Consider the following 24,362-nt stretch of genomic DNA (forward strand, 5'->3'; position numbering starts at 1 on the left):
TCCCTGGGGCATGATTACATCTGTTTCCATACGGCGCTAAATTACACAAATGATGCCGCCGTGGTTGCATTTCCTATTTTGAGGACTCGGGAAAAATTAACTCCGTCTTGTTGGCGAGAAGACGAAGGATTATTATAGCTTTTCCACTCGTTCTGCCTTCCAGACGGGCACACAACCATACAGTTTTCTTCCCTGCGCTCACTCACGCAGTTCACTTACGCTATGGAAGTGCACGCCGGTTGCTCTGCTAGCAGTGAGTTGAGCGGCGATTCTTCCGATGTGGATTATTCCCCAAGTGTATTCTTGTATGTCTGTGAGCTATGTTTAATACAAAGCATAATTTTTATTTATAAAAATCGCAGAAGTGTTTTTTTTAGGATTTTGCCTGATGTTACTCACGAATAAACCATGTGTATATAACAACAAAAACGATTTTTTTGTCACTTTACGGTCACGCAAAAAATTTGACAATTTTTTTCTTAAATAGATTCGTCTGAAGAATTTAATTCAGCAATAAGAAAAACACACATTTTTGGAGTGCATTTCACGGAAAAATTCGACCCTCAAAGGGTTAAATGGTCTGTTTAACCATGAATGACATCACACACCAACATACACACACTCTGCATTCTTCTTGAACTCCTCGAGGAGTGCCAAACTGTGGTGCAAGTAGCCGAAACGAGAGGGTACACAATCAGCACACCGCACCTCCACCAGAGAGAAATGCAACAAATGTGTGGAAGCAGCAAATGGACAAGCAATGGTGCCATCTATTTCTAAAGGCACGGCCTCTCTGTCAACTTCCAAGGTGATGATGGCTTACTTTATGTCTAGGCTTAGGTTCTGCTAATGAGGTAGCGTGAACATATTGTAATTTTCTTTTGAGATGCCATTTCAAAGTTGGCTTGTACGCAGGACTGTGCTTGGCCAAATTTGGCACAAGTGGCGCAGTTAGCATCTCGAATTCAACACAGATAACTCCTCAAGGTAGGCACAAAATGTACTGGTCAGAGTATCTTACTTGATTCCCCAGGCAGGGTTCTCAAACAACAGCAACAGGCTGCTCCCAAAGGCAGTGTCCTATACAAAAAGCAAAGAAAAAAAAAAGCAGGCAGAGTTAACATTCTCGGCATTGTTCAGTAACTTTAAACTTCGTTATAATGAAGTTGTGTGCAACACAATAGCAATTCCATTATATATCTCTCATTCATCATAAGAATATGTTCACTATGCAGATATCAGCAGATATCGGTGACAAACTTTTAAAATTTAAATTAGTCTATGTTATACCAAGACGATTATAGATAGGACAAGTTGCACTAGTACTCTTCTATATCTATAGGAAGGTTCTGGTGAACACAAGAACTAAAAACGCAAAACAGGTGCTAATCCTGCCTGAAAGGGGCACCAAGGAGAAAACCGATTTCCATAGTGCCAGCAGTGAACCCCCTCCTCGCAGTATCAAGAGCCCCATGTTTGCCTAGGAAGACGCTTGGTTCTTGCTTGAACTTGCTGCGACACCATAGCTTTTCACGGCATCTGCTAGGGTCTACATAATTCCATAATGGTATATAGTAATTACATTCTTCCAAGGGAGTGAGAGATTTAACACAAATAATTTCAGGAAACTTTACTGACAAGCCCGAAATCCAAAAAGACAAACAGACTCTAAAATCCGCAATTTTACGTGGATATTCAGATACCAAGGTCTCGACGCGAAATTCAAAAATTAAGCTTTGACCTTCATATCGTCCTCTGATAATGAGCCTATGATTGCGAAATTATTGATGGTAGAGTTCTCAGAGAATAATTTATCAGTCTAACCTTATTTGACGTTTCAACTTTAGTGTCCCTTGAACACTAGCTCTTACACCAGTTTCCTGTCATGTCAAGGGACCTTGACAGCATTGGCTTAGACTAAATTGCTCATTACATCAACAAAGCAGGGCTAAGTTCTATTTTGAAAGTTAACAGGGACTCATCTGGTGACCTTTGGTAACTTGCCACAAGCACAGGAGTGTACAAGCGTGCCAAAACACCGAAAACCTATCCCAACGCATGAAGAACGAAATGGCCTAACGTGCAAACAAACAACGTACAGTGATGGGCTCTATACTGTTGGCTCGCAGAAATTCCAGACAGGATGCAGCTGTGAGAGAGCGGTATGGTGTCTGTCCACACTCGTAATTGCCTACAAGGAAATCGAAATGGCTTTCAAACTCCAATATAATGAAAGACCCAACAAAAGAAAGGAAAGAAATACTTTACCCATTGAATAAGTGCCCCAATGCCAAAAATGGTGCCCAAATAGCTATACAAATACAGTAGAACTCCTCTAATAATAAAAAAAAAAGCAGCATCTGGGAAGCATAAAAGGCGAATGTGCGGTTAAATAAAAAAAAAAGAATGCTGCTAAATAATAACAGATGCATTGCACACAACTCTACTTCAGAAGATTTTATTCTTCAGTTTAAGGCTTAAAGAAATCGTTGATGGATGTCTGGCGTTTCTTTCACACTTTTGCCAGAGCCAGGCCCTGTTTGGGCACTTGGATGGGATTGTGGCCATCCACATAGCTAAGCTCACTGACGTACCTCCCCAGCACATCCAGTGCAGTGACAATTCGCAGCGTATCAGGCAGGAACGCTGCGGGAACTACGTGTGAAAAGGAGATTCTAATACACAGGTGTCTGTAGATTCTTTGCTGTGGCCAGACGCCTGAAACCTTGTACACGGGAAGATGTATAAGTGAGGAATGTACAAGTGGGGTTCTAATATATCAGATGTAAGGTGTAAACTGGGCTAGTTGAAAAGTCGGTGTATTAAATCGCTGGGTAAAACAATGGCAACGTAAACAAGAGCATGCAGGATCAGGACTGTTTTAACAAGCTTTTTCACGCTGATTTGAAATATACAACAGGAGGTTCCAGCAGAGAGAGAAGAGAAAATAACTGATACAAAGTCGGTACAAGCACATAATGGCCACTAGCCGAATTTGCAATGACGAAATCAACCTGGGCCAACAAAAGGGTTACCATATTTTCTCGCGTATAACCCGCCCCAGCATATATCCCAGACCCCCAAACACAAACTGTGGGGAAAAAAATTTAAATATATTCCTGCGTATTGCCGCAAAGCTGCCTTCCTTGCATTCCTTGGTAACCGTACGTTAGTAAACAATTACTGGCCCGTATCCTTGACGTCGGCTTGCTGTTAAGTTCTAGAACATATAATAGCAACGCATATTCTTAGTTTTCTTGATTCTAACCAGTTAGTTTGCGCAAACCAGCATGGGTTTCGGCACGGTCTTTCTACGGTCACACAATTAACATAAACGCTCCATAATTTCTATAAGAACATCGATGCCCTTCTGCAGACTGACGTAACTTGTGTCGATTTTAGGAAAGTCTTTGATAAGGTTTCTCACCGTAAATTACTTTTCAAGCTTCAAGGATTACGAATAAGTGAAGATGTATTAAAATGGATAGAGGCCTATTTATCTACGCGTCAACAGGATAGAAGAATTGAAAACTACACTTTAAGACCAATAAGTGTGTACTCGGGGGTTCCCCAAGGATCTGTTTTAGGATCAATTCTTTTTCTGAAATTTGTTAATGATATACGTTAATAGTTGAGGCTCCTATCAAAATGAAACTTTTTGCAGATGACTGCTTGATTTATTCCCCAGTAACTTGCAAAGGTGATCAAATTAATCTGAACAGGCACTTACAGGCATTAGATGAATGGTGCATAAAATGGGACATGGAAATAAACTACAGCAAGACACCCTTTATGCACTTTCACTCAAGTGGGCAGGAATTGTGATTCATGTATCACGTCGGAAATCACCCTTTAAATAATGCCACTTGTTTCAAATATCTAGGAGTTAGTATGCACACATTGAAATGGCACTCACATATAGATAACATCTGTTCTTAGGCAAACAAAAAAATGTATTTCCTAAAGAAAAAACTGGAACATGCCACACCGGATGTAAACCTAACGGCTTACAAAACATTCATACGACCAGTACGCTAGTATTGTGTGGTCTCCTCACCAGATGGTTTTGAGGACAAAAATCGAGAGAATACAAAAATTAGTACTCCGTTTCAAATGCGGTAAATACCGATGCACACACTCAGTCACGGCTTTGTTAAAGTCTTGTGAGCTTGAGTCTTCGAAATATCGCAGGTGCAAACATTGCCTCAAATTTCCTTTTAAGATAATAAGCGGGCAAAAAAAAAATAATTAAGGACTTTATCTTCAGTCCCTGGAGAGCGATGTGATCGTTAATAATAGTAGGCTATTCAACCTTATTTCACACGCAAACTGCTTTCGCTACTCCTTTTCCCAGACACAACAGAAATGTAGAATAAGTCAACTGCCGTTTTTTCAGACTCCCGATTTTCCAGACATACTCGAAAAGTCAGACGCTTTCACGGCACCGTCACCAGCCCCATAGACATCAATGTATAAGAACGGCCGAAATTTCAGACCCTGAAACTCTTCAGCGTCTGATTCTTCCGACTTTCTGCAGAAACTGCGGGTCCGAAAGGCATTAATTGAAGACCCATCTCTGCCGCGTCTATCGTCTCGTAGGTTCGAACCAGCGCTTTCGCGAGTTGATCTGTTTGCAACAGTAGCAGAGTCCGAAAGTCAGCTTTGTCGCAATGCCAAAGTGTTATGGGGGGAAGCAAACCAGAAATTCAAAGGGGCTGCTATTGCGGCGCTGTGCGGCATTGTCTTTAGGGATAAGCAGTGGAAATGCACGGAGGTGTGATGGCGGCAGCTTGCAAACACTCTAGTACGGCTTAATCGCTGACAACCCTTAAAATAAGCACCTTCAGTTAACTGCTCGGTAGTGCATGTGGCCTAGCACAGTTGCATGCCTACTCCACGCATTTAATAGGCGAGAACCCAAACGCGATGCGCCACCATTCTGCCTCTTTGTATCTCTTTCATGCTGCCTCTTTGTGCGAGACTGCTAAGGCGCCGCAAAGAGCATTGCATTCACAACGAAACCAGCTCACCATGCTGCGCCGTATGCGGTCAGGAACGGAGGGGCATCACGAACCCTTACATGATATGCGTGTACAATACAGCAACAGTACATTGACGGTGTCAGCTTAGTTGGCGATGTGCTGCACACAAGTAGAAACGATCGGCTTCACATGGCAGCAAATGCTGCGTATCGGAAGAGATTCGGCAACGTGTGTTCGCGCGCTTACGTACGCACACGCGCCGGGCAAAGCCGGACGAGTCGTCCGCTCTTCCCCTACAGTCTTTGTGTTCCGCGTCATGGTTTCCAAACGCTCCATGCGAGAGAGCCGTATAATCTATTGCGCGCTTTGCTGATATCAGCGGCGCTGATCACGAGATGCGAACTTGCAAGTTGCGGTTGGCACGTAGTTAAGCGGGGTTCACGGCAGGTGCCGAATGTATTTGCGAGAGCCTGGGCGCGCATCAAAATGCCTGATAATTGTACTGCGACGTGGCTGTGGCAATTTCACCGCTTGAGCGGAATAAAAAAGCATGAATTCGTTTTTTCAGACTGCCCGATTTTTCGGGCAATTTCGCGGTCTCTAGGGAGTCCGAACAATAGGACGTTGACTGTAGTTTACCTAATGCAGTTGTTCAACAAACAACGTCAGTGGATTGAGAAAATGCGTTAGACAGTTTTCTCTGTAGTGATGCGCGCTAAATCCTGCTGCGAGCATTTATTCGTCGATTTTTATCTGTATAGTCATTGTTGTCTGTTTCTTATTTTTCTGATGTTGAATATTCATCTTATTCTTATGTGCTATTGAATGTTGCTTTTTTGTGCGAATGTTATGCATTATGTGACAGCCTCCCTTTAATGACCCCAAGCAAGGGGTTGACAGTATCAAATAAATAAAAATTAAATAAATAAATTACCATGAAGCCATGCAGTGAAAAACCTGTGCACCGAAACTCACATACAGCTCACACACCCCTTTATATTGTCACGTCGCTTCAGAGGTCCAGGCAGGGTTTATTTAACGTAGAGTAACAGGGCTCTTGCCAGACGCGTCGGTTGAGCTTGTTCGCCAAAAGGGCGCGCGCACTTCTTCTTTCGTGGCCTGTGCCTCGCCTTTGCGTATAACCCACTACTACAGGTGGCATTATTCCTCCTCCGCGAAAAAAGAGCATCGGCTCGATGCTGCAAGGTAGTTGTAAGAGAAAAAAAAAAACAAAGCAGCTTACACAACGCGAATGGACAATGGTGAAATGTTACGCGCGCAGTAATGAACGGGTGAGGCGATGCTAGTGGCACAAATAAAGGAAACAAAAAAATGAACGTAGGAAAATTATGAACGCGCAAAATAAGGCTTCATGCGCACGACATGAACTATGTCGGAGCTCGGTTGTCTTCGTTGTGTTCCAGTTGACGACGCAGTGTCCGGAACCACTTCGTAGTTTACGTCGCTCACGCGGCGTAACACCTTATACGGACCGAAGTATCTGCTCAGCAACTTTTCGGAGAGGCCACGGCGACGAACAGGGGTCCACACCCAAACTTTGTCTCCTGGACTGTAGGATACGTCTCTGTGGCGGACGTTGTAGCGTCGTGCATCTGCCTGTTGCTGCAGACCGATGTGTAGTCGCGCGAGCTGGCGAGCTTCCTCTGCACGCTCTGCAAATTCTTCGGCGTCAGTTGTTAACTGATCAGCGTCTTGACAAGGAAGCATAGCGTCCAACATCGTCTGAACCTCGCGGCCGTAGAGAAGGCGAAATGGTGTGAATCGCGTTGTCTCTTGCACGGCGGTGTTATAAGCGAACGTCACGTAAGGTAAAATCCGATCCCATGTTTTGTGTTTGACGTCGATATACATGGAGATCATGTCTGTGACGGTCTTATTTAACCGCTCGGTAAGTCCGTTGCTCTGCGGATGGTAGGCAGTCGTCTTTCGATGTTTAGTGTTGCTTAATCGAAAAACTTCATCCATGAGCTGCGCAGTGAACGCTGTGCCTCTATCGGTTATGACTGCAGAGGGAGCACCGTGACGCAGTACGACGTGGCACATGAAGAACTGTGCTACCTCGGAAGCCGTGGCTCGTGGGACCGCCTCCGTCTCGGCATACCGTGTCAGATAGTCAGTTGCGACAATCACCCATTTGTTGCCGTCGGTAGACAGAGGAAAAGGGCCGAGAAGGTCCATGCCAACTTGGTCAAATGGCTTATGAGGAGGGTCAATTGGTTGAAGTAGTCCAGCCGGCTTACGGGATGATGTCTTCCGGCGCTGGCATTCACGACAGCCTTGGACGTACTGCTTGACGCTTGCCGAAAGTCCGGGCCAATAGTAAGTCTCGCCTACTCTAGCGAAGGTTCGTGAGTAGCCTAGGTGGCCAGATGTGGGCTCGTCATGACAAGCGAAGAGGACGTCGTCCCGCATGTCCCTTGGAACCACGAGGAGGTAAGCGCGGCTCGTAGAACGAGTGTTTTTTTGTACAGGACATTGTCTCGGAGGCAGAATGATGTCAACACGCGGGATAGATGGCGTGGTATAACTGCGCTACGACCCTCTAAATAATCGATGACCGGTCGAATTTCTTCATCGTCTCGCTGCCGTCTGCTCAAGTCCGATGAGCTAAGGGCGCCCAGGAAACCGTCATCGTCCTCTGCTTCTTGGTTGACGAGATGAATGGGTGCACGCGACAGTGTATCAGCGTCTTCGTGCTTCCGGCCAGACTTATAGACGATGGTTACATCAAATTCCTGTAGGCGCAAGCTCCACCGGGCCAGTCGTCCTGAGGGATCACGTATGTTTGCCAACCAGCACAGGGCATGGTGGTCTGTCACCACTTTGAATGGACGACCATAGAGGTAAGGGCGAAACTTGGTGATCGCCCATACGACTGCGAGGCATTCTTTCTCTGTGGTCGAGTAATTCGCCTCGGCACGGGACAGGGAGCGGCTGGCATAGGCTATTACTCTCTCCTCTCCGTGTTGATGCTGGACGAGCACTGCGCCGAGGCCGATGTTGCTGGCGTCAGTATGCACCTCGGTGTCAGCATCATCGTCAAAATGTGCAAGAACGGGTGCTGACTGCATGCGCTGTCGTAGTTCGGCAAAAGCAGCCTGTTGCTCGTTATCCCAAACAAATGGCGTGTCGTCTCTTGTAAGGCGAGTCAAGGGTTCCGCTATCTTGGAAAAGCCTTCAATAAACCGTCGATAATAGGCGCACAAGCCCAGGAAGCGCCGGACAGCCTTCTTGTCGGTAGGAGCCGGAAATGTTGCTACAGCGGTAAGCTTGTCAGGATCGGGTCGGACTCCTCTGGCGCTCACTACATGGCCGAGGAACTTGAGCTCTTCATAACCAAAGTGACACTTTTCTGGTTTGAGTGTGAGATCTGCCGATCGAATAGCCTCTAGGACACTACGCAGGCGGTGGAGATGTTGCTCGAACGTTTCAGAAAAGACGACTACATCATCGAGGTACACGAGACAAGTCTGCCACTTCAGTCCAGAAAGTACAGTGTCCATCATTCGCTGGAAAGTTGCCGGTGCTGAACACAAACCGAAAGGAAGTACTCGAAATTCATAGAGGCCGTCGGGGGTCACAAATGCCGTTTTCTCGCGGTCCCTCTCGTCTACCTCGATCTGCCAATACCCGCTTTTTAAATCCAGGGAGGAAAAACTGGGCACGGCGTAGCCTATCTAATGAGTCGTCGATACGTGGCAGCGGGTACACGTCTTTTTTAGTCACGTTGTTCAACTTCCGGTAGTCGACGCAAAAACGTAGCGTTCCGTCTTTCTTTTTGACTAGGACGACCGGAGATGACCACGCGCTGTTGGAAGGTTCGATGATGCCGTCGTCAAGCATTTCTCGGACTTGCGTTCGAATCGCTTCGCGTTCTTTTGTTGACACGCGGTAAGGTTGCTGGTGTATCGGGCGTGCGTCGTCGTAAGTAATTATCCTGTGCCGAGTGATGGAAGTCTGGCGCACCTTAGAAGAACTGGCGAAGCATGACTGGAATTCAAGCAAGAGCCTCCGCAGTGCTGTCTGATTATCGGACGACAGGTCAGAATTTATATCGATATTGGCCAGTGACGTATCTGCGGGCTCGACTGCCTCAGATGTGAAGCAGTTCCGAACGTTTGCTATTTCGTCTGCAAACGCTAACGAAGTGCCGCGCAAAAGGTGTCGATGTTCGTTACTGAAATTCGTAACAAGCAGTTGAGATCGGCCATTACGAAGCCATATGATACTCCGAGCCGCACAAACACCTTTTGTCAGCAGGTGTTCGAGGTTACTTTCTGCGAGCGCTTCACCATTTCGTAATCCACAGCATGTGACGTCGACTATGACACTGGCTCGTGGCGGGAGCGTTACACTGTCGGCAGAAACGCGAAGAACGTCGGCACGCCGTTGATCGTCCTGCCCGTCGATTGCTCGGTCGACTGAGAAAGTGATACGACACTCTTGGAGATCAATAACAGCCCCATACTCCTGCAGGAAGTCGACACCAAGAATGACGTCGCGGGAACATTCACGTAGCACAAGGCAACTTGCTACGAAGGTAGAACCGCAAATCCGAACTCTACTCGTGCAGGTTCCCAGCGGAGTGACGACGTGGCCACCAGCCGTTCGGATCTGCGAGCCATGCCAGGGCGTGATTACCTTCTTCAAAAGTGTGGCCATTTTCCCGCTTAATATCGAATAGTCAGCCCCGGTATCCACTAAAGCATTAACCGCATAACCGTCAATCAGCACCGGTATATCGAGAGAACGCCGGCCATCCCGTTGAATCGTATCTGCACCCTTTCTTGTTTGCGTCGATCGGAGGTCTTCAGCACGTCGACTGCCAGCGACCTCGCCTCCAAAGGTCGCTTTAGTTAGTTTTCCCGGCGGGGACTGGGGGACCGAGCGCCAGCATATCGCTGGGGCGGAGATGAAAATCGCCTCGGCGACGGTGAGCGCGACTGCCGCCCGGCAGGCGGTGGCACGCGCTGCTGAGCCAGGTAGTCCTCAATGTCCCGGGGTCGCTGGCCATACCGGGGAGGCGGCGAATATGCAGAAAAGCCCCGCAGTCCGAGGCGCCGGTATGGGCACTGGCGGTACAAATGATCTGCTTCACCGCAGTGGAAGCACAGAGGCCGGTGATCTGGAGTGCGCCAAACATCGGATTTCCGAGGGGACGGGCGTCTATCGTCGATGTAATGTACTGGTTGTTCCGAACGATGTGCGACAGGACCGGCGTAAACGAAAGGTGGCGATGTACGTGTATCTTCGCAGTACTGTAGCTGCTGCGCCGACTGGAGGGAAACCGTGGGAGGTGCATGTACGAATAGCGGGGGAGAGGAAGCAGGGCGCTTCAAGGCTTCCGCGTAGGTCGCACGGCGGTATTCAGTCGGCACTGCCGTGGTGTTATCGAGAGTCACAGGATCCCGGAGGGCCTGGTGTAACTCGTCCTTTATGATGCTTGCAATGGAGCTCACCGTAGGTAGGGGTGGTGCGGCAGCCTTTTGCAGCTCCTCGCGTACTACAGAGCGAATGAGTTCTCGCAGATACTCGGTGTTGCTCCCGATAGCCGTGAAAACCTGAGCATCGGACGTACTGTTGACTTGCCGCTCGTACAGGGTGGACCGATGCTGAAGCATCTTTTCCATTGTGACGGCCTCGGATAAGAACTCGGCGACCGTCTTCGGAGGGCTCCGTACAAGACCAGCGAAAAGCTGCTCCTTGACTCCTCGCATCAGATGCCGCAACTTCTTCTCCTCCGCCATTCTTGGATCAGCTCGTCTGAACAGGCGCGTCATATCTTCGACATAGGTCGTCACAGTTTCGTTGGGCATCTGGATGCGGGCCTGTATCGCTCGTTCCGCTCGCTCGTGGCGATCAGCACTGGTGTAAGTGTCTAGCAGCCGACGGCAGAATTCGCGCCACGACGTCAGCTGTTCCTCGCGGTTCTGGTACCACGTACGTGCTCCGTCCTCCAAGTAGAAGTACACACGTCGTAGTTTCGCTGCGTCGTCCCATTCGTTCAAGGCAGCCACGCGCTCGAAGTCGACCAACCAGTCTTCGACGTCTTCGAGCACGGTGCCATGGAATGGCGTCGGAACTTGTGGGCTCTCAAGTGTGTAGCGATTCACCATCGTGCTTTCCGTACCGCTTGGGGTGGTTTGAACGGAAGTGCTGGTCATACCGCTCGAAGTGGTACGCACCGTAACGTCCGCTTCGGCTTCGGGAGGCAATCCCCTGATCCTGCGGCTGGCCCGATGCACGGGAGTGTTGACTGGCACTGGGCTTGTGGTGCGACTTCCAGGAGGGGTCTGCAACATTCGTGAGGGCTACCCAGCACCTCCACCACTTGTCACGTCGCTTCAGAGGTCCAGGCAGGGTTTATTTAACGTAGAGTAACAGGGCTCTTGCCAGACGCGTCGGTTGAGCTTGTTCGCCAAAAGGGACAGCGCGCGCACTTCTTCCTTTCGTGGCCTGTGCCTCTGCCTTTGCGTATAACCCACTACTACAGGTGGCAATATCTTGTGTGGGTTATACACACAAGATATAAATGCATGCCCAAGAAAATGCATGCCGCATTTTCTTGGGTTATACACAAGAAAATGCAGCATGCCCTTAAAGCAAGCCTAAAAGAAGAAGCACAGAATGCCCAAAACCAAATTTTCTAAAACTAGCAGGAATAGTTGATGTCATCAACTACTACACCTGCTCCATAGTCGACGACGAGATGGCCGAAGAGAAAACAAATGATTTTTGGCTGTTTTCAACATGAGATAGTAAATTCCTCGATGTATGCAGTGCAATAATACTTGGTCCACATGTTGACGAGAACCTTGACTAGAGATCAGCAGCATTTTCTGACTGCTCAAAAGATGGTGCAGAGCCCATTTAAGCACAATGGTGCACAAGTAATACATGACTCGACATAACCTTGTGTCTACAAGTTGTAATCATAATATACACATCATCATTCCATAGGAGGTTTCACCAGGTCTAAAATAACGGTACTCCAGCATGCACAGCCTTCGCAGGACTGCCTCGTTTGCACAAAACAAAGCCCAAACAAATGTGAAAGCTCGAACAACTGACCCAGCGAAATCAACGAACTTATCTTTTATATGATTATGCTAAGATTGCCCAATCAATTTCGCAGCTTCAAGCAGTAATACGACACAATATAAAATACTGCAAATTGCTAGTATGTGAAACCTAAATCTACGTCTTACCTGCAGTCTGGCCCAAAAGTTTCTGCATCCTGCCAGCCAGTTCTAATGCAGCCGGCACATCATTTTCATAGATACAGGGTTTCTGCAGGCCACACACAACCAGCACATTACTTTACCGCACATTTACAAAGAATACAATGCATAATTCAGGATACTGGTTTACACTCCATACTGCATGCCATTCCCATGCGCTCTCAATTTTCACATGGGCAACACCCCATATGCACTACCAATAAGCTCAACAAGAGGGGTGCTGAACCGCAACATGCTTTCTATTATCTCCACCACACACAGTAAAAACACTGAGCGAGATAAATACAGTAGAATCTCGATGATACGAATCCCGCGGGGTCACGAAAAATATTCGTATTAGCAGAAATTCGTATCACCGAAACACATGTAAAACTAGCTAAATTAACAGTCAGAGGCAAACTCATTTTTAGGAACACACAAAAAAAACATTTATTTCTTGCAGAAAAAATCTCTAATGTCTTTCTGCTTCTTTTTTTTCGCGAAGTCACTCAGCAGACTTCTTTGAAATCCGTAAAAACGCGTGCACGTGTCGTCGCTGATTTCAGCGGCCATAGCACGCCTCAGGACGTCGAGCGCGTGCAGCGTTTCAGCCGCCGGTGGTGGTCCTTCACCATCGCCCTCGTCTATGTTGTCGCCATCATCGCTGGAATCGGCAACCTCGCATGTGGCCTCCTCAACAATATCCTCCACCGTGCGCGCACCACAAGTGGCGAGGTTGTCATCCGCCGTGCAGAAGTCTTCAGCTGTACACCCAGCATCAAGCAGTTCCCAACCCTCAATTGGCTCTTCCTGCTCTGAGGGCACCTCTTCGGAACTCCTGAAGAAGCCGCATTTCGCAAAGCAGTTTGCTATGGTAGTCGGCGTTACTCGATCCCAAGCCATAGCGATAAAATGGATGGCGTCCAGGAGGCTTATTCGCAGGTCGCCTTCGTGTTTTCTGTCAATATTGGCAAGCAGGCGGCGCACAAGAAGGCCCTTGAAATGATGCTTGAGGTTTTTATTATTCCAGCGTCAAGCGGTTGCAGGTGCGTCGTCGTGTTCGCGGGCAAAAAGATCAGTTTGACGTTTTGGAGCGTTACTTGCCTCGGGTGGGCGGCGCACTGGTCAAGAATCAAAACAATCTTCCGATTCTTGCAGGCCATCCTTCTGTCAAGGAGCGACAGAAATTCTTCGAACAGGGCCGCCGTCATCCACGCCTTTTTGTTTGCGCGATAGACGCACGGCAAATGGCTCTCGCGCTTGAAACACCGAGGCTTTTGGGATTTGCCAATTACCGTCAGCTTAAGTTTCTCCGACCCGTCGGCGTTACAGCACAAAAGCACCGTTATTCGCTCTTTGCTTTTCTGCCTCCTTGGCACGCTTCGCCTTTTAAGCAAAGGCTCTTCTCAGGCTGAAGGTTAAAAAACAGGCCAGCCTCGTCTGCGTTAAAACATCACGAGGCTCATACCCAGAGATGAGTGACTGCAGCTTCGCGAGCCAGTCGCTAACAACGGTCTCGTCAGCCTTCTTCGCTTCCCCACAGACGCTTTTGTAAACGAGACCGTGTCTCGTCTTGAAACGGTGCAGCCACCCACCTGAGGCCTGAAATCCGTCGATGCGCAGAGCAAGTGCGATCTCGTCGGCTTTCTCACGCAACACTTTGCCATCGATGTTCACACCAGCTGCAGTAACCTCCTTAACCAGGTCAGAAGAGCTTCTTCAAGCTTCACGTGTTGGGCTGTCTTCGCTTGCCTCGCGTTGACGTTGAATGAAAGTCCCGCTGTCCAACAATTGTGCTTAATGTCGACGTTGCGAGGCCTAGCTCCTTAGCCAACTCCGTGCGTTTTCTTTTGGGATCCTCATCGACCTTTCGAAGAATGTCCAGTTTCTCCTTAAAGGAGAGGGCTTTCCGCTTGCGAGACATAGCTTGCTGCCACTCGGCAAAAAAGGCACAATCACAACAAAGCAAGAACGCGGGCTCGAGCACAGCAACGACAACCACTCCGCCGACGGCACGCATAGAAGAAAGAAGCTCCCGCGGGCCGTGCCTCTCCCTCTCCGGCGTCTCCGCCTGCCGGCCTGCCTCCGCACCAAGAAAAACAAAACAAAAAAAAAACGAGGCCAGCGCCATCTGTAATCTTCAAGAGAAAGCAAAAGGCACACTCCGGCCTCCGATACACGCAGATCTTGGAGGCTGTCGCGCGCTGCTCGCCGGCGGCGCTGGCAACATGCCAAACCGGCGGCGCCGCACGCATTCCAGCGCCGTAAGTGCACGCTGCTATCTTCCGCGGCCGTCGGTGGGGCCAACGTTGCGTTGGGTGGGGCGGCGTTTATTCGTATCAAACGACGCGGTCAAAAATCAGTTCGTAACAACCGTACTCAAGCACGTTGTAAATTAATGGGCCTTGGCCGGGACCACAGAAAAATTCGTATCATCCCGAAATTCGTATTAGCCGTGATCGTATCATCGAGATTCTACTGTACTATGTTGCATAATGAGGTATAATGATGGAGGCTGGAGAAAGAAAAGCAAAAAAAGTATGGCTCAACAACAGTTCAGACAAGCTCATACAAGCAGTACACCAAGTAAAACCAGGGAGCCGGTAAGGAAGAGCAATGGATCTCCGCTTACAGACCTGCACGTCGTACCAAAACAACATGTGGCTATGTATACTCAAACTTCATTATAACAAAGTCACATCTGCCACGAAAATAACTTTGTTATATCCGAAAATTAGTTATAAACGTTTGTTTGTAACACTGTGTGTATGAAAAAACTATTTTTCATTTACTTCGTTATAACCGATAATTCGTTATATCCGTGTTCGTTATATCGAGGTTTGAGTGTATAAAAGCACCGACAGAATTGTAACGACATTTTTCAGACATAGTACTGACTGACACTGACGTTAGTTTGCTGTGCGTAATAAAATAAAACTGAGATTAGAAAAGTAACCACGGCAGGCATTAAGGAGTCACCAAAACGATGGAACAGCTATAGAGCCTATGAAAATACTACGTCCTTGCTTGTCAGAATCAGAAAAGAAACAAAAGTAATGAAGGGAAATTATGCACACATAGGACAGCAGAATGATGCCATCTCACAAGTGGGGCTACTTCAACTCGTCTAGTATGTATTCCTTGTCTTTGGTGATAGTGCACTAACATTATTTGGTAAACAACAATTCAGCCTTTTCTTTTGTTTTATTTCACCACTGATGACAACGTCCAGCAACAAACTGCAACCAACCATGACATGCAAGAAATATTTTTGAACTGCATGAATCTTCTTCTTTCAGAAAGAAACATCATAGAAATATTCTTGCAATTACATCACTGTCAAAATGTTTGCAGCAAAAGTTTTCAAGTGTTTTGGTTACACAACATGGAAGCTGATGAACAGTAAAATAACAAATGCTGGCTCAGACAAGCCCCTTGGTCAAAACATTGGCCTCATTTGTTCACTCTCTTCGTTACAAATGCCGACTGCCATTGTAGTGCATCTGCTGCTTGCTGTCTAGCATCATTAAATTAATTTGGTCCAGAATGCAAGAAATCTAGCTAGGTGGTAGGGATTCATCACTGAAAAAGGTTAATTAAGTGAGCAGAGACAACATTCCTGTTGTTAATTTTCCTTCACTCATCTCTGTATCTGCATGCCTGACTTTCTTCTATAATCAATGGTTGTTATAAACCTTGAATTGTGGTCACCTGGCAAACAAACGTTAGTTTCCTTCGTTTACTTAGTGATATTTCAATAATGATGCTTTTCTAGTTAGCTGGCTATGACCTTACATTTGCTCACCCGAAGTTAGACACAAATATCAGCCTAATTTGTTTACAAAGTGCTGGTTGAACAGCGTCAAGTGATGACACCAGAAGCCCTGCGCTTTTCTTCTACATCTCCTTGTATTCCAGTACATATCAACATGCTGTTAACCTACCTCACGGCTGTTCTCACAGAGTGTGACATTAAAAGGTGCATCCGCCCGTGGCCTGCCTGGCGCCTTGGCATCGGAAGGCAGCTGACCTGGGGCGTACAGAAAATCCAAGGATTACTTTGTGCTTCCTGCGGAAAAGTATCTGCAGATGTGGCAACATAAGATGTAGTGTCATGGGCCTGAAAAAAAGCTGGCTAGTTTCATACCCTAGGCAGGCGCAGGACAATATTCGTATTCCCAACTTGTCGCGTATACTCAAGCAACTCTCTAGAAAATCAACTTTTCGCAGAATCCATGCCTTATAAAATTCTGACACTTTCTGTAGAACTACCTCATTTCATTTCTCTCATTCCCTCTTTCACCTTATGTTCACTCCTCAGTGACTAAAAGAGGCCTGGTAATTCCAATACAGTTCTCCAAAACAAAAAAGTCTAGGAATAAACGTCTGCGCCATGAGAACACTCACCCACATTAGTTAGGTACACAGAGCATCCTTTCTCTGTCATTATGTAGTTGTGCCAGAGGAAAACTAGTTTATTACAGCACACGGATACTGGCATGCATCCTGTTAGGTCATGCATACTCATTTTTATGCACAAACTCTTATTCCTTCGACAGCAGACTTCCTTGCTGCATTGATTACTATAGAACATTCGAGCCTTATCGCTGGTACTTGCGTAAGCTCTCGAATGAACTTGGCTATTGGCGTCCTACGCGTAATCTTAACAGAATGGTTTTGAAAAAATCCTGAAGCTTCTCAAGCATTGCTAACAGTCTTTGTGGGAACACATCAAAATAAAGCACTAAACACGCATGGCAATATGTTGTATATGATACCGTGTGGAGCACATAAGCTTGAAACCAGAACCATATTCTAAGAGCTCTACCACACCTGCCTACAAGGTTTCTGTGAAATGCAGATATTCCACTCAAAAATATTGCAGGAAAGCCTTCCTTCTGCTTTCTGGCCTAATACTACACCAAACAATACAGTGACATGTTAAATGTGTAAACGTAGTGCCAGAAACATAGGTGTAAAAATGATGCTAGTCTCAAGATACCTATTATGTGAGTGCACCTCAAATGCTGACCAGCTTCAGTTCTGTGATTTCAATGTGTTCTATATACAAATTAAATCAAGTTACTAGGTCACTGTTAATTAAAGAACCCATCAACAATTATGGGAGTTTTCTATATCTGTCAGTACAGAAAAATGCACATAAGAAAAAAATGGCCTTCTTGTCTACACTGCTTTGTTTTCAAGAATCACTGAACGTGTTTGTGAACTTCAGTATATTATTTATAGACAGTATAATCATAATTGCTGAACTCACCAAAACCGCAATATGACTATCAGGCAAGCTGTAGTGGAGGACTCCGGATTAATTTTGAACACCTGGGGTTCTCTAACATGCACATAGATCTAGGCACATGGGTGTTCTTCAAATTTTTGCCCCCATCAAACAATGGCCGCCGTGGCCAGGAAGTGAACCCACACCCTTGAGCTTAGCAGCGTGACACCTAACCTGCTAAGCTATCATGGCAGGTAGTATTCATAAATAGAAGCTTGTGCTTTCCAACACCACAAGCTGCTTGAATGTGCGACAACCTATCACCAGGGAAAATGAGTTTAGGTCAATAGTGGAAGGCTTCATCCTGCATTGTCCTTTGAAATTCAAGCACTGTCCTTTAAAATTCAACCAAGAGTTCAATGACCTTGAGAAACTTTTTACCACAAGGCTTTGCACATGAAAGATTTTATTGCCTTGGCACATGGGAAAATACAAGCTTACCTGATTGAGATGGGTAGCGTACACCCATGTATGCTGCACCCAGGAACGCAAAGAAAAGGCCAGCAGCTAGCACCAGTACAAACGAGACCCACTGGTACCGGGGCTTGGGCTCTGCAAGTGCCGTATAGCCATTGCCCCGACTGGCCTCTGCAAAACAGCAGGACGACATAGTATAAGTACTTTGTGACGCTTGCCATGGCAAGACAATAAAGGAAGTGGTCTGCAAATTCAACATTAGGTGGACTTTCAAAAACCTTAGGGGGACACCGAACAGCGAGTCAGTAAGTAGCTAGTTTTTACACCTGGGACTATAGAACAACCAGTTCTACTGTGACAGGAAGCTTGGCAAAGCTAGGAGCATTGAAGAAGCAAAATACCTTCGCTCCAATAGTCCCCAAATGAGCATGGCTTTTCACAACATACTGTTTCTGGTTACTTGGTTTTTAAAAACTTAATTCTGGGCTTTCACGCACAAAAACCACAGTCTGATTTATGAGGCATGCTATAGTGGGGGACTCAGCATAATACCAATGCCAAGTAGTGCACCTTCAATTGAGATCGAGTCCAATGTGGACTGAACTTCTTGACTATAATCAGCTTTTTTTTCCACAGCTTGCGCAAAATGAGCCTATTGGGACCGAGAAATTCAAACAAATTGGGCTTGATCGCCTATGAATATCTATCACGCCATGCCTGCAGGGGTGCAGCCAGGAAGTGGCACACAGGACATGTTACCCTCCCTAAATTTCTTTCTGCCTTGAGACACAGAGCCAAAAATGACGTTCGACCACACTTGCCTGCCCGGCCCCACTTCTGAATAAGGAAATGCCCCTAGCAAAACAAATTTCTGAACTGACATGGCTCTGTGGTAGAATACGTGACTGTCATGTAGAGTGCCCGACTTCAATTGCGGCTCGAGCCTCAATTTTTATTCTTCGCACCCGTCAGGATTTTTCGCTCACGAACAATGCCACCGTCGAAGATGACACCGGATTTTCTGTGACATGGGCTCCTTAACACGTTCACATTAAAACATCATCTGATCACATTTTTCTTAAAGGGGTCATGAACCACTTTTCCAAGTAATGATCTAATGGCCTCAGTGTCGGAGTGTACTGCCTCCCGAATCGATTGCCGCAAAAATTTCTCGAATCCGTCAAGAATCAGCGGAGTTACGGGGGTTTGGCGCACGCTCCCAGCACTTTCTCTCTTTTCTCGTGCCGGCGAGCGCACTGGAAGCTAGACAGGGAGGGATGGCATGAGGGAAAGAAGTTACGCCAGCGCGCGTCTTGAAACGCGATCGCTCTCCCGCTGTGATTCGCTTGCGCGAGTGCGGCTACCGTGTACTGAGGAGCGCAGCGCCGGCAACTAGCGGCACACCCCGCGGCAAGAAGCGCATCTGATCCGAACGCCGCTCTCGATTTACGTCGGCTATCGGCCAATAAGCATGCTATGTCTCTTGCGACGTACAGCGGACAGACGCCCCGCCCACCGACGAGAGTGAGAACCGGCCTCTGTTTGAAAAGAGGGTGCCTGGGGAAACGGCAACTTCGCGCTCCGCTTGTGGCCATTACGCGGCGCGCACGACTGTAATATTTGGCAGAGCAGTTCATAGCCGTGTCAGCTTTCCGCAGGATGTGTTTTTTTTAATCAGCCCAAGGGGTGCTTCATGACCCCTTTAAAGTGGCTGGACAGATCTTGGTGAAGGAAATTTCACTGGACTCTACACATGTCAAGGAGTGCAGCGAGTGTAATGTTATGATTCTGGGTTTTCTAGAACAAAAGTTGTGAAGTTTCAAGGTTCTCAGCCGAATGAATGAGAAGTACTTATTTCAACCTTTCAAAACATTTATAACGTCCCAAAGTAACAGACGGTCACACTCTCTAAACATTGTTTTTCAGTACAACAAAATTTGTCAAATGGAGTGTGCCAAAGCTGAGAAAAGCTTGTCAGAAGATCGTAAGGTTATCAAAAATGAAACTGAGAAAACAGCAAAAACCAAAACTACATCACATCAGTCACTGATGTGATATAAAAGGCTGTTCTGACTAAAATAACGATAAAGGATGAGGTTAGGTTAGACATAGTAGCTTCCACAAATACCATTTTCAAACATTTTTTTGCTGGTTCTCTATTTTCTTTTTGCAACTTTTGGACTGAAAGAGCAACTTCCACACAATGCCCTCTCATTCAATGCGATAACTTTGTATTCCATCAAGGGCACACATACAGGGTCAAGCTGAAATTCTCGAACACGTCTATTCGCAGTCGAAAACTTTTTACTGTCCCTACATCCTCTGGAGGCTTGCCTGGATGTCTCTGAGCACCAACTTTACCAGGTTTGCCTGCAGTTCAGTGGCATGTGACTGGGTTACTAAAAGCAAGTGTTGCACATGCTGCACTATGCCTTAAAATGACAGAAGGAGGTTAGCTCCATAACAACAGAGAAAGCTGCACCAGCAACTACTGTTACAAGAGCTCCATCAAAGTACAACGGCAGTTATTAGAGTCCCAAATGCTTAATGCAAGCAGAAGGTTAGTAATAGTACCAGCCTTGAATCTGTGACAAAGAACCCATACATATTGCCCCCGCACGCTCCTTCTTGTATTTCTATGTAACCGGTTTGTTACACGTAGTACAACCGCTGCCTTTCACGAACCATATGCGAATGCCTGGGAACCTCCTAGATTATTTTAGAATCTTCTGATAGGCCTGAGTGCGTAAATGCGAACAGTTGGGTTTTATTCGGGAACTAGCATGGCCACCAGCGATAAGACTCAAACATTCGATGCCACATGTATAAATGCCGACGCGCCTAAACCACAGATCAAATAATCGACGGCCAACACTGTGTTCGCCGCTATCAGTGTACAGCGTGTATTGCTTGTAGTCTGACTTCTCGTTTACTGGGCACAGGTTCGCCCAAATAAAAGGTTTCGTCTTGAACCTGCTGACTGCTGCCTTCTCCAACGTCACGTCCACGAGACAATATGTACTCTCAGCCTATGAATGCAGGCAGTCACCCTTAGCATTTATCTGTGAGATACTACTGCTAGTACTCTGGCAAAATGACGCAGTAGGAGGCAAGTGAGATTCTTATCACACACAACTAGTTACCTAGTGCCATTCACACTGCTGCCTAATTGGTTACACATGGGTCTATTACATCAAAGTACAAACTGTCAACATAAGCACACAGGCATGCTGTGGTTTCGCTTTAAAAGAGTCAATGCATGGCTCAGTAACTTGAAGTGCCTGCATTAAGTCTTTTGCACGTCTCACATGCTGAGGTGGCAAACCCTCACAGAGGTCATGGGTGGGAGTGCTTGCTTGTGGGTTATATGTGGTAAAAAATAACAAGACGACACCACAATAACTGTATAATTCCAGATCGGTCACGCAGACGAGCTGCAACGTCTTTGTAGCTCATAAAGCACAACAGTACGGCTACAGAATATTCTACACAATCCAGAAGCCTGCCAGTGAGCAGAGTTCAAGATGAAGTTTAAATAATCAATGTTGAAGTTATGTTTGAGCCACTGAATGTAAACTAGTCTAATGGCATCCATTCACTTGTTTCAAGCCAACAAAGAACCTAGGCCTAACTTGGCCAAGCCAATACAGTAATGATGCTACCTGTGACAAATATGAGTTAATGAACAGTGAATCAACAAGTGTTTTAAATGAGAGCCTCCTTTAGCAGCCTCAGTTCAGTTGAACCTGCTCGATCAAGTAGTAATCATATGCACATTGTTCCTCTACCAGGACAAGAATTCTTGGTTCTGAGCACAGTTTACTATTTCTAGCTAAAATGTTCTTTCCCACTAATGTCAAAATGCAAAACTGTGAACCAACACTTTAACATGTGGCGTGCAAACCTAAGAGGTGGAACTGAAAGCTACTCCACTGTCATCTAATCCACAGCCAAATGAAATCACTGTTCTGTGGAGAACAAAGCGCTTTTTACTTTTGATTGAGGTCAAACAATGTCCTTGCAAAACTAGCATGGCTTCGGGACAAGCCTGTGTTTCAATAATGCTGAAACACTCCTAAACACTCAGCACTGTACTTTTCTGCAGCAGGGGCTGATGTTCATACGCATTTTTTCTGACAGTCCCACGATGCTACACATGCCAATGTATTGATGCTGCATCATATGCCCAGTGAGCACTATTAGCATTCCTAACCATTATTGTGAAAGTATTAGAATGGGCATGTCAAGAATACGATTGACATGTACCCCTTTTACTCTGGATGAATGTTGTGCCCATCTTCTACACAAATGCTTCACACTGTATAGCACAGCTATACATATATGGCTGTGCCACACAATGTGAAGCAGTTTTGTAGAAGATGTATATATCATGCATACCTGCCCCTGACACTGTGTCTGAACGGAAGTCACCACATAAGCAGGCAGTTGTAACATCAATAACTTGTCAGGTTTTAATTTAATCAAATTGCGAGCGGCTCAGTTACCAGTTCTATTACGTTCATCTGAAGTGCAGCCTGAACCAAAACAAGCGAGGCGAACCTTGCGAAAGTACATTTTGAGAGCTACTTAATAACTTCTGCGTATTCAAGTATGCATAATTACGTGTGTGCTTGTGAAAAATCTTTTTTTGATACGCGCACACACTAAACGCCGTATTTTGCAATGTTATCGCTTCGGGTGCGCTAACCAGAGGTACTACGTGCAGGTGCTGCGTCGAACCTGGTCGCTTTTCCCTGCAACGAACGCAAACACAGTGGTAACGCAACGATGCATTCCATGCACAGCTTCGTTTACGGGCCGCTTCGTACAGCGGAACCACCGAGCAGCCCTCACCGTCAGATTTGTGTACCAGAAGGCTGCTGTTGGACGACGGCGTCGTCTGGGGCAGCTGGTAATGCGTCGTTCTAGTGTAAAGCGGCGACGACTGTTGCGGTAGCTGGTAGTGCGGCCCCGAGGGCAGTGCGTGATCACTGTCCGTGTCCGAGAAGTCATCAGCGCGAGTAGACACGTGCACAGTGCGACTCCGCAAGGTGGGCCGTTCGAGCGGCGTCGCGGGCAGCGAACGGCGCGACGTCTTTTCGGGGGCCGTCGGAGTCTTTTTACGCGCCGGCACCGCAGACCTGCGGCGCGTGCTGCGTTGACCTGTGCCGGAGTCGTAGTCGCTGTCGTCGGAGCTTAGCGTCGCCAAATTTCTGTACGTTGGTGACGAGGCACTGCCACTCCTTCGCGCGGCGGGGCTGCTCTTGGTGCCGTTTTGCTGGAGGTGCGACAGCCGTCGCTGGTACAAAGCGCGCGTAGTGTCTGTGATCGGGCCGACCTTTTCGCCAAATCCGCTCAACTTTTCCCGCAGATCGTCGTCCTCCAGTTCTTGCTGGGCGCGACGATAGTACGCCATGATCTTTGTCGCGCGCGCGCTCGACGCCGCCGGAGCTCCGAAGGAACGTGGGACGGTCAGAAACAGCACGCGTTCGTCATGGCGCGCTCCGCGCAACACTGCCGCTCTTGCGTGGGCGTCAGCTTAGCCGCCAGCCCTGACGCCACTCTGCCATCGATGAATGCAGATTTCGCCTGTTTTTTTTTTTTTTCGGCCAAACCGAGTCTCCTGCACGCGAATACAGGGAGGCAGTATACCGTATACTGCTTATCTGAGGTAGAAATGCAGCTCCAGTTAACAACAGCGGAAAAAGGAGACGGGCAACGTCTACTACCCGTCTATGGCTTGTTTTTATTGGCTTTTGTTTTCGCTCGGGTTGCCAGCATCGCACAAGCGAATCGCGCTACGCACAGGCGAGAAAATGATGCAGTGAGGAGGCACTGGCAGTGCTTTCGGATAAAATAAGCCGTTATAAAGACCAGTTAACTACGATCTGTGTTACGATATATTAATAAATATAATACGAGTTGTTAAGTGGCCCCACTAGCATTGTGCAACATGTGCGATGTGGCTTCATGCGATGCAACTTCTTTAGTGGAGAACGGTCTTTTCTCCCTCCCTTTTCATTTCTTGACGACTGCGATTACTCCTTTTATACCGTATACGTGAAATAATTAGCTACTAGTTGTAGAGGGCACGTAGAAAATAATAGCTGGCACCAACAAGCTGTCGTCGCATTGAATCCTTCGAAACGAAGTGGTTATTTCAATCTAGTTTGTGGCATGCGCACAGTACATGTATGTTAGTTCTAATTAATATTAAAATTGTGTCTAACAAATAAAAGATAATCTTCTTTCCTTCACAGTACATGAGAGTCATTCATGCATTCCACGGGCTTCAAAACACAACAGCGACAACAGGCGGAGCGACCATGCCTTCACTTTAAATGTTTATTTATCGGCGTTTACAGAGATCTGGCGCACGTCAACGAGCGGACTGCTCGCGAATATTGCGCTCTTAAGAAACGGAGTGGC

General features: G+C 46.9%; 1 protein-coding gene across 1 annotated transcript in view; it reads right to left on the reverse strand.

The window, feature by feature from the left end:
* Positions 1–23,661, reverse strand: part of LOC119378001 (inner nuclear membrane protein Man1-like) — a 41,377-nt gene extending 17,716 nt beyond the window's left edge. Inside the window, 6 exon segments of the mRNA XM_037647273.2 lie at positions 1,022–1,080; positions 2,100–2,191; positions 12,212–12,293; positions 16,168–16,253; positions 17,958–18,104; positions 22,788–23,661. Coding sequence (XP_037503201.1) covers positions 1,022–1,080; positions 2,100–2,191; positions 12,212–12,293; positions 16,168–16,253; positions 17,958–18,104; positions 22,788–23,349 — 1,028 coding nt within the window. The 5' untranslated portion in view covers positions 23,350–23,661.
* Between the last annotated feature and the right edge of the window lie 701 nt (positions 23,662–24,362).

The sequence above is a fragment of the Rhipicephalus sanguineus genome, unplaced genomic scaffold, assembly GCF_013339695.2.
Source record: "Rhipicephalus sanguineus isolate Rsan-2018 unplaced genomic scaffold, BIME_Rsan_1.4 Seq654, whole genome shotgun sequence".
Classification (NCBI taxonomy): domain Eukaryota; kingdom Metazoa; phylum Arthropoda; class Arachnida; order Ixodida; family Ixodidae; genus Rhipicephalus; species Rhipicephalus sanguineus.